The sequence below is a fragment of the Dipodomys merriami genome, unplaced genomic scaffold (assembly GCF_024711535.1).
Source record: "Dipodomys merriami isolate MVZ:Mamm:240054 unplaced genomic scaffold, mDipMer1.0.p SCAF_121, whole genome shotgun sequence".
Taxonomy (NCBI): Eukaryota; Metazoa; Chordata; class Mammalia; order Rodentia; family Heteromyidae; genus Dipodomys; species Dipodomys merriami.
In genome coordinates this window covers 2,469,096-2,479,572 of record NW_027202505.1, presented here as the reverse complement: position 1 = coordinate 2,479,572, position 10,477 = coordinate 2,469,096, and the positions used below count along the sequence as shown (strand labels likewise).

Below are 10,477 nucleotides of genomic sequence, written 5' to 3'. Positions count from 1 at the left end.
CAGATTCTCATCTTACCTCCAAGGTTTAAGCTATTAGTGTCCAAACAGCTGTAACTTAAACACACACTTAGGGCAGTAGTTTTTACTTCTGTTTGTCTGACGTTTCCTGGGCACAGTTCTTAGCCTTCTGAATGCTGTCAGAGATGGCATTCGGATCTCTTAACTCTTTCTAGGCCTTACAGCTCAGCTCCAGGGGTTCTCACAAGTTTATTTACTTTTTTTTTTTTTTTGGCCCTGGTGAGACAGGTAAGAGCCAGAACCCTAGTGTGAAGTAGGGCAATCAGACGTTCGTAGGTTCAAGGGAATGAGCTTTTCAGTTCTTCTGATTTAGGCAATTTTGAAGATATTAGATCTAACTGTGGTCCCTTCCTCCCTCCCTCCCTCCCTCCCTCCCTCCTTCTTCTTCCTTCCTTCCTTCCTTCTTTCCTTCCTTCCTTCCTTCCTCCCTCCCTTCCTTTCTTCCTCTCTCTCCCTCCCCCTCTCTTCCTTCTTTCCTTCCTTTTTCTTCCTTCCTTCCTTCCTTCCTTTTTCTTTCTCCTTCCTTCCTTCCTTCCTTCCTTCCTTCCTTCCTTCCTTCCTTCCTTCCTTTCTTTCTTTCTTTCTTTCTTTCTTTCTTTCTTTCTTTCTTTCTTTCTTTCTTTTTCTTTCCTTCCTCCTTCCTTTTTTCCTTCCTCACCCTTCTCTCCTCCCCTTCCACCTTCCCTTTCTCCTTCCACCCTTTTCTGTCCCTCCCTCCCTCCCTCCCTCCCTCCCTTCCTTCCTTCCTTCCTTTCTTCCTTCCTTCCTTCCTTGCTTGCTTTTTCTTTGTTGAGACTAATCCCAGGATCTCACACATACTAGGCACTGAGATACACTTAAAATAGCCTTGGCACACATTTTACTACAAAAGATCTATGTGTTCTTTTTATTTAATTTGTAAATTAGACTAAACAACCCACGCAGACATTACGGACTCTATAAGAATTGTTTTTTTATATATCTTAAAGCAAAACAACTTTTCTAATTCTTTTTTTTGTGGGGGGGCAGGGCTGGTCCTGGGGCTTTAATTCAGGACCTGGTCACTGTCCCTGGTTTGTTTGTTTTTTTGGTTGGTCGTGGGGCTTCAACTCTGGGTCTGGGCGCTGTCCCTCAACTCTTCAGCTCAAGGCTAGTGCTCTACCAGTTGAGCCATAGCTCCACTTCTGGCTTTCTCTGTCTATGTGGTGGTGAGGAATTGAACCCAGGGCCTCATGCATGCAAGACAAGTACTCTATCACTGAGCCACCTTTCTAGTCCATGTCCCTGGGTTTTTATACTCAAGGCTAGCATTCTACTACTTGAACCACAGCTCCACTTCTGGCTTTTTTGTTTTGTTTTGTTTGTCTTAGTGGCTAATTGAGATTAGAGACTCACAGACTTTCATGTCTGGCTTTGAACCACAGTCCTCACAGTGCAACACCATACACACAGATTTCTGATGGCACCATGAGTCACTGGCACCTGGTTTTTCTAATGTGTGTGTGTGTGTGTGTGTGTGTGTGTGTGTGTGTGTGTGTGTGTGTGTGTGTGTGTGTGTTGGTCCTGGAGTTTGAACTCAAGGCCTGGGTGCTGTCCCTGAACTTCTATGCTCAAGGCTGGCACTCTAGTGCCACAACTCCACTTCTGGCTTTTCAGTGGTTAATTAGAGATAAGAATCTTATAGACTTTCTTGCCTTGGCTGGCTTCAAGACACGATCCTTAGGAGCCTTCTTAGTAGCTAGGATTACACCAGTACCCAGCTTCTGCCCAAGATTCTTAAGAGCCTGTCTCTTTCCTCGCTTGCAGTGGCTACTGGAGCTGTTAATCTAGACTAAGGTGTATGCCCCTGATCAAGAAGGTAGTGATAGCCTGGCACCAGTGGCTCAAGTTTGTTAATTCTAGCTATTCAGGAAGCTGAGATCTGAGGATTGTGGTTCAAAACCAGCCAGGCAGGAAAGTCTGTGAAACTCTTATCTCCAACAAACTACTCAGAAAATGCCAGAAGTGGTTCTGTGGCTCAGTGGTAGAGAGCTAGCTTGAGCACAGAGAGGCTCAGGGACAGTGCCCAGACTCTAATATATATATGTATATATATTAGAGAGAGACAGGAAAGAGGAATTATTTCTTTTTCTTTATATGGAAAAACAATCATTGAATTGCTTGTGACAATGCTGTTTGCTGGAGGAGAAAAGAAGGAAGCTATATCAATTTCCTAGGGTTGGCATAACAAAGTATCACAATCTTGGATGACATAAAACAGCAGGAATTTATTTTCATAATTCTATAGACTAGAAGAAGTTTAAGGTCAAGGTGTTGGCAGGGCTGGCTCTTTTAGGGCTTCTGAGGAATTGGTTTTATGTATGTCTCCTAGCTTTAGATGGTTTCTAGAAATCTTCAGTGTTACTTGCTTTGTAGATACATCTTTCTGATTCCATTCACATGGCTATTTTCCCTCTACATGTAGAGACTCAGATTGTCTTCTTCTTATCAGGACATAAATCATTAGATTAGGGCCTCTCTACTCTAAGTTGATATCACTTTAGCTTGATTACATTCGCAAATATCATATTTCAAGATCCAGTCACATTTGCTCACTCTGACATGAATTTGGGAAACTCTGTTCAATCTAGTATGTTGAGTCAGGAAGAGGGAAAATTTTCATGACATCTTTTCTGCCCTGAGTCCTGTCACTCTGGGTGAAGGGAAACAGTTCAGATTCATCCTGAACTTCCTAGAAATAGGAGCCCAAACATTTTCTTTGTCCTCAAATTCGTTTGAGTTTGGTTTCTATCAATTAAAACTGAAAAAAGTCCTGACCAATGTAGCAGTGAATTTAAAACTAGAAAAAAAATTAGTCCAGGGCTTTAGAACTGAAAATGTACATTATCTTTCTCTATTCCTCTTCCTATAATCATTAACACAACTCAATATCAATATTTTACGGCGTTACCTACAGGGTCTTCTCTGAGAGAGAAAAAGGTGGGGGAGAGAGGGAGAGAGAGACAAGAAATGACAGAGAGAGACAGAGACAGAGAGACAGAGAGACAGAAGGACAGAGAGAGACAAAGAAGTAAAAACTTGATTTACTTTCCCCTTTTGCCTAATTGGATGAAAATATCCAGGAATATCCCTTGGTCTCCAAGAACTTGGGATACAAAAAAAAACGGAGCCAGATTTGGAGCTGGCCTTTGCACCTATAGGGACAAAGGTGAAGTGGAAGTTTGATTCATAGCGTGATTCGTTCTCTATCTTTCTGTGCTCAGTACAGTGCCAGACATTTGGTAAAGGCTTAATAAATGTTGACAGGCAGAAGGAAGTTGCAGGTGCATAGCGTTTATCATGGAAAATTCAGGACAACTGAAAAGATACAATCTGAGCCTGTGAGGTTGCCGCAAGTGTAGTTGGGGAGATAATACACTCTGGGCTCTGTTGCTTCCTTTCTGAAGAGGGGCTGGCAGGGGAGGAACACAGGAAAGGGGATGATGTTTCTTGCTAACTCGCCATCTGGCTTCCTTGCCTGGCGCTTTTTGGGTTCCTGCTTGTGGGCCAAGGGACCAATGGTGACCTCTCTCTTGGGTCTCTGCCTTCTCCTCCCTCCCTCCTGCCTGCTCCTGCCAGACTCCCTCAGAGACTGCTCTTGGGGAAGAAGCTTTCCTGGATGTTAGCGAGAGCCTTCTGCAGAGGCCCCTGTCCCGCCTACGACCTCCTGGTCCACTGCGGCTTGGATGTTCCTGGCAGCCCTGAGGCCAGACTTAATGGCAGTGTCGATCCAGGCATGGGGCAGGGAGGTATGCTCGCCTGCAAAGTAGATGCGGCCCTCTGTCTGGAAGAGCGGCTTGGAATAGTCCACGAACTGGTAAGGTGTGAACTCCGAAAAGGCACCGAGGGAGAGGGGGTCCAGCGACCAGTGCTTGATCACCGAGGAAGGACACAGGCGCTGCAGCTCCTCCTTGGGTATCTGGTGCACAGCCGCCAGATCGTCCAGGACAGTGTCTACCAACTGCTTGGGCTTCATGGCGGTGAGGAAGGAGGAGTCGTCGTCCACCGTGTAGGAGGCCAGCAGGACGCCCTTGCCCCCCGGGAAACGGTGGCTGGGGTAGTAGATGTAACGCGAGGGCCGGTCGGTGATGGAGGCTCCTCCCCGGATACCGTCGCGTTCCCAGAAGCGCTCATTGCAGGCCAAAACCACCTTGCTGGCGCTGGTGTAATGTATGGAGCGCAGCGCGTCTCTCTTCTCCGGGGACAGTGGTGGCTGGAAGTCGATGAGCCGCGTGGCCTTGGCGGAGGCAGAGATGATGACATAGTCAGCGGTGAGGTTGTGCAGCTCTGAACTCGGCCCATCCGTGCGGTACAAAACTCGGACCTCAGGCCCAGCCCTCACCACCCTTTCCACCTTGGCCCCCAGATGGATGGTGCCAGGCTTCAGGCTGGCACTGAGGGCATTGGGGAGCTGGTCTAAGCCACCGGTGATCTCGAAAAATCTGCAGGGGCGAAGAGAAGAGGAGAGGTGGATGACAGCTAGCTTCATTGCTAGTTTCGCTGCTAGTCTAAAAGGAGAGGGAACTAGCTCCCTGCACGCTGGGCTGAACACTTCTTACATTGCTAGCTTGTGTGTGTGTGTGTGTGTGTGTGTGTGTGTGTGTGTGTGTGTGTGTGTGTGTGTGTGTGTGTGTGTGTGTGTGTGTGTGTGTGTGTGTGTGTGTGTGTGTGTGTGTGTGTGTGTGTGTGGTGTGTATGTGGGGGGCAGTCCTGGGCTTGAACTCAAGGATTGGGTGCTGTCTCTGAGCTTGTTTTACTCAAAGCTAGTGCTCTTGCACTTGAGCCACAGATCCACTTCTGGCTTTTTGGTGGTTAAATGAAGTTAAGAGTCTCACAAACTTTCCTGCCATGATCCTCAGGTCTCAGCCTCCTGAGTAGCTAAGATTACAGGTGTGAGCCACCAGGGCCCAGCTCTGTTCTGCCTTCTCAATTAATGACTCAGAGAGAAGCAACTTTCCCAAGATCACATGGGCAGTCTCTAGCATTGGAGCCCACGCACTCAGTCATACAGCAATTCTGCTTCTCAGGAGTCTTACAACCCCAGGTCTGGAGTCAGACCTCAGTCCAAGTCCATGTTGTATGAACATGGGTAAGTTAACACCTCATACCTTTACTGGAGAACTGGCACAGAACAATAGAAAGGATTGATCCAAAGGATTAAATGGGATAGTTCCTGCTAAGTGCTTGGCACACAGTACATAGTTGATAAATCAGTGTTGGGAAAAAGAATCATCCTGGCACCAGGTTAGCTCACTCGTCACTTTTGGAGAAGATGCTAGCACTCCGCAGGGACTCCAGAAAGGACTTGTAGTATCCACCGTTCTCATTCATCAGATCCCCGATCAGTCTCACTGCTTCTGCGCTCAGCATCCCTTCCTTCAGCAGGTAAGCCTGTGGGTGGGAGAGGGGTGCCCGAGGTGGGAGTGTGGGGATAGAGGAAAGGGCTTTAGTGGGGTCTGGGCCTGGTGAGGGTGAGCACTTTCAGGGGAGTCCTCCTGGTCATCAGGAGACAAAGGCTTTGGCAGTGAGAGTATCCTGCTCTCTCAGGGGACTGCTCAGAACCCACCAGCCCACCTCCATCTCGGGACATCTTTGTCTTACCTTGGTGGAGTAGGAATCATAAAAGGACAGCAGGTGGCTGCAGTTGAATGTGTTTAGACCTCGCTTGAGCTGCAGAAGGGAAGGAAAGGTACTACCATCAAGTGGAGCCTGAGGACTGCCAAGATCAGCCAGGCTGCTGTGGAGAAGGCCACGAGGAATGGAAGAGGGAACAGGTTAGATTCCAGGCCAGGACTCTTGGATTCTCTGGATGATGTCCCTTGAAGAGTTGGAAGCAAGGAAGCACTAGGAGAACCTAGCTCCAGGTATTTCTACATGCCCCTTACTCCCTCCTCCCCACCCCCAATTATCTCTTTTTCATTCAAAGACCTTTTAGAAACTAAGTTTAGGGTACCACAGATCTTCAATGTGACTCAGAAGGACTGAGTTATTCTAAAAGATTGTCTGATCTACTATTCCCCTTGGCCCCTAATTCTGATCAAGTACTAGGCCATTGGCCCACCCAGGGACAGGAAAAGAGAAGGGACTGGAGGAGGGATTGAGGGTAGTAATATTGTTATGGGATGTTAGAAGGAAGAGCACCAAGCAGGGGACCTGTAGCCATTCACCAGTTGGCAGGGGACTTTAGGTCAGACCCTCTTCCTTCTAGTCCTAGCTGGGATAATGCAGTAGGCACCTTCATGATGGATTGGTGGAAGAGATCCATAGCACTCTTGCCCTTCTCTGTGGCTTTCACAGAATAGCCCAAGAGCCCTGGATTGGCTTTGACCTCCCATTCACGATAGCGATGTCCGTTGAAAAGATACCAAGTGTTGTTGTCAGATTGGATGAACTTGTTCAACTTCAAGCCAAACTTCTTGATGAAGAAATGGGCCAGCCTGGAGCAGAGACAGACACAATGTTGCCCGCCCTTTCCATCCCTCCCCCCCCCCCCTCCTTGTTTCTGCTGGCTTCGCAGTGGAATGTACTTCCAGGAAACCAGTTTCTTCTTGTGCCCAGGGAACTTAGACTAATTACTCTTGCAACTCAGATCTCCTTTTCCTCTTGCAGTAAGCATTTATTTCCTTTTTGAATTTCTGTTTTGTCCTGGGGGACATAGAGGGTGAGGGGTGTTCACACATCACTGAATTAAGATCCTTTAGGAAATACTAATTTGTAAGTATGGATAGTAGACATACAGTCCTTTTGTTTCAGATGTATTTCTAAGGAAGTTTGAGGTCACATTCAGTGATTCTAGTTTGGGCTAGTTAGGTTGGTTTTTTCTTTCAGTGATTTGGAGAGAAACCTGTGTTTAATTTACATTAAAACACACATACACACAAAAAGAGGATACCAGCCAGGAGATCTTTTTGGATTGGAAGTCTGAACACCAGACAAAAAATGGCTGGGGGCTGGTCATATGATTTGATCTTAAGGAGAAGCTCTGTCACTTTCTCCTAGGTGAAACATGGGTAAACCACTTAATATTTCTGAGCTCAGTTTCTTGATTCATAAACGAGAGGAGGAGAATCAAAATATATGGTTGTTAGATACCTGTAGCTCACGCCTATAATCCTAGCTACTCAAGAGGCTGAGATTTTAGGGTTATGGTTTAAAGCCAGTCCAGGTAGACACATGCATGAGATTTTTCTCTCCAATTAACTAGCAAAAAAAGCTGAAAGTGGAGGTTTGGCTTAAGTGTAGAGTGAAGTATTGAGTGAAAAAGCAAAGGGAAAGCTTGAGGTCCTGAGTTCAAGCCCTAGTGTGGGCACAAAAATAGTATCATCTGTCTGTCTGTCTGTCTGTCTGTCTGTCTATCTGCCTGCTGCCTGTCTGTCTGCCTACCTGCTTATAAGGCTGTGAAGATCAACAACCCTATAATTACTATAAAATGACAAATAATATAAATCTAATGCTTAGTACAGAGCCTAGCAGAAAGTTAACACTCAACAAATAATAATTAATAATAATAACTGACATATAAGAAACTGCTCATTGTTTAATGCGCTAATGGTAATGATTATAGTTGTTAGTTCTTATGAGATCCTAGGCCCCGAGCCTTGTTCTCGTCTGTTAGGTGGGGGATCAGGCATTAGTCCTGACTTCGAGTGAAATCATCTGACACAGGGAATCTGAAAGGGCTTTGACATGATGGTGTCAGGTACCCTCCCACCTCTTCCTCTTCCCATGTGCCCTTTGCTCCAGCCCTCTTCTCAGACTTACCTGTGGGATTTTGGAATTCTCATTGCCCCCAGATCATAGTACCAGCCCTCCTCCTTGTTCCTGAATGTGAACACTCGACCTCCAATGCGGTCACTGGTCTCTAAGATGGTTACCTAGAGGCCAGAGAAGGTGCTGTCATCTCAGAGACCTGCTATTCCTTCTCCCCAGCCTCTGCTCTTTAACTCCACATGGCCACATGCTCTGGCCTGAAATCCCCATCACCAGGTCCCAGTCATGCAGGATAACTGCTGAGGCTGTTGCTTCCAGGAGAGCTCCAGGTGGGCCAGGAGAGGGTACCTCTCATTTCTTGGCCCCACCTGCTAGCACAGCTCTTCACTTTGTGAGGACACAAATAGCAGTTGGCCATGACTTAGGGTTGAAGGGCATTGGAGACCCAGTGGGTTATCTGTAGTTGGCCAAAAGTTGACTGTCACTCTACTTTTTCTTTTACAATACAAGGAAGAAAATGGGAGTAAATGACTCGAACCCCTTCAAGGATGTCTCACCTGGTGGCCAGCATCTTGTAGGGTCTTTGCTGCTGACAGGCCTGACATGCCAGCTCCCACTACAATCACATGCTTGGGCAGTGGGGAGGAGTGAAGGCCGCCCCGGGCTGTGGCTAATAAGGACTCATACTCCGGGTCCTGAAAGCACTTGGCCAGGTCCTCAAAGTAGGCCAGGCAGCTGGAGGTGGCCAAAAGAAGCCCCAAGATCAGAATTCCTGGGGGCAGACAAAATCATGGTTGTTAGCTTTCTGGGGCCCAGGCTCTAGACTCTGCCTTCTCTGTGCAGGATGGGTATAGCTGCATGCATCTGTGAGTTGTTAGAGCTATGTGTTGCAAGTATGTGGTTACAGATGGGTATATTTGTGACTTTGTGGAGATGAGTGTGATATGTGGGGTATGTATGTATGTATGTATATATATATATATATATATATATGTACTGTGTTTGTGTAAGAGAGAGAGGGAGAGAGGGAGAGAGGGAGGGAGAAGAAGGGAAGAAGGGAGAGGAAGGCATAGTCGCATGGAGGATGGGGAATGGGGGAGTAACCTGTGGTAAGTGAGCAGTCCTATTGTTCTTTGGCCTCCTGGTGCTCCCCCAAAGTTTCTAGGTTTGGACTATGACACTAAGATCAGAAACCATTGCTCTTATTGTTGATCACTACCTTGCAACATGTCCCAAGGCACTTGATCATCTTCTGTACAATGAAACATCCTGATGTACAAATTCACCTGAGAGTTTGACAGTGTCACCTGCCCCTAAGTGGGAAGGGCAGAAACTGTATACACTGTACTCTTTCTAGTAGCTCTAGTTTTTTAGGGGAGTGGATGGGGGGGATTCTGATCTTTGTACATGTGGCACAGCTGGAGCTTCCAGAAGGAAGGGGGCACCTGCTGAAAAGATACAGGAAATCCATCTGGCTCCCAGTGCAAATCTTTCTCAATGCCAAGAGAATGTTCCACTGGGACAAACCCTCAGAAAACAGGAGAGGGGTGACCAAGCCTGGAGAAATGACTCCTCAAACCACATTTCACTCTCCATCCCCAGACCTACTTCAACCCTCCACCCAACAAATGTTCCCACTTCTTTGAGAGGTCACCATATCCATCTCAGCCCCCATGTCCTTCTCCTTGAATGGCCCTAACCTCCAGACTTATTTTCCAGACCATCTCCATTCTATCAAGTAACTTTTTTTTTTGCTAGTTCCAGGGTATGAACTCAGGGCCTGGGCTGTCCCTGAGCCTCTCTGTGCTCAAGGCTAGTTCTCTACCACTTAAGCTACAGTACAACTTCAGGCTTTTTTCTGAGTAGTTTATTAGAGATAAGAGTCTTATGGACTTTCCTGAACTAGATCCTCAGATCTCAGACCCTTGAGTAGCTAGGATTACAGGTATGAACCACTGGTGCCCAGCTATCAAGTCATTTTTAACACCTCCAACTCATCCCTGGTCCTCAGTCCAGATCCAACCCAGTCTCAGTTCTCTTCTGGCATGGCCCTCTACTCAAGACTTGTCCTCAGACCCAGCCCAAATCTCTTGACTTGTATCCCTCTCTCCAACTGGGTTGCTTGCCTCATTTTGGTATCCAACATATCTTTCCTCAGCTTCTTCTTGCTCAGATCTAGAGGAGTGCTGTCACTTACCGGTCATCTTGGCCATGGCTCTGCAGCTCATGCTGAGATCCAAACAGTTGTCCCTCTATTTATGAGAAACCAGCTTCACTTCAGCAGTAATTGGCCCTTATCCCACCAATCTGCCCCTGGTCCTATTGGCTGGATCAAGCAGAGTAGCCCTGCCCTCAAGGCCTGGTCTGTCAGGTGAGATGCCTGCAGTAATTGACTCCACCCTCAGCCTCACCTTCTGATCCTTCTAGGTAATGCTTCTTTTTCCAACCCAGACCTTAGCTCCCATTAAATGGGGAGAAGGGGTATGGGAGCACATGGGCCATCCAACAGCAGCTGTGATCACCTCCCAGATATGTTGAAGGCTGGGTTATACACTCAGCATTTGAGCTCCCAGTGTAGGCCAAAGCTTCAGATGGAGGATCTTCCTGTTCCCACTGTTCTCTACTGTGGATCCTTCTGTTTTACTGTGAGTCTGTCCATAGCAGAGATCTGTCCAGTAGCTTCGTGGAAGGGCACATTGTCCCAATATTTTCCAACCAGGAGTAGTACAAT

The 10,477-nt window shown here is 47.1% G+C and overlaps 1 protein-coding gene across 1 annotated transcript; it reads right to left on the bottom strand.

Annotated features, from left to right (window-relative positions):
• Positions 1-2,244: 2,244 nt before the first annotated feature.
• Positions 2,245-10,028, bottom strand: LOC138823663 (L-amino-acid oxidase-like). Its single transcript, XM_070017145.1, has 7 exons — positions 9,944-10,028; positions 8,304-8,518; positions 7,798-7,910; positions 6,272-6,473; positions 5,638-5,706; positions 5,291-5,427; positions 2,245-4,478 (listed from the first exon to the last, which is right to left on the bottom strand). Exons 1-7 carry the CDS (start codon positions 9,972-9,974, stop codon positions 3,659-3,661), a joined length of 1,587 nt encoding a protein of 528 aa, XP_069873246.1. The 5' UTR covers positions 9,975-10,028; the 3' UTR covers positions 2,245-3,658.
• Between the last annotated feature and the right edge of the window lie 449 nt (positions 10,029-10,477).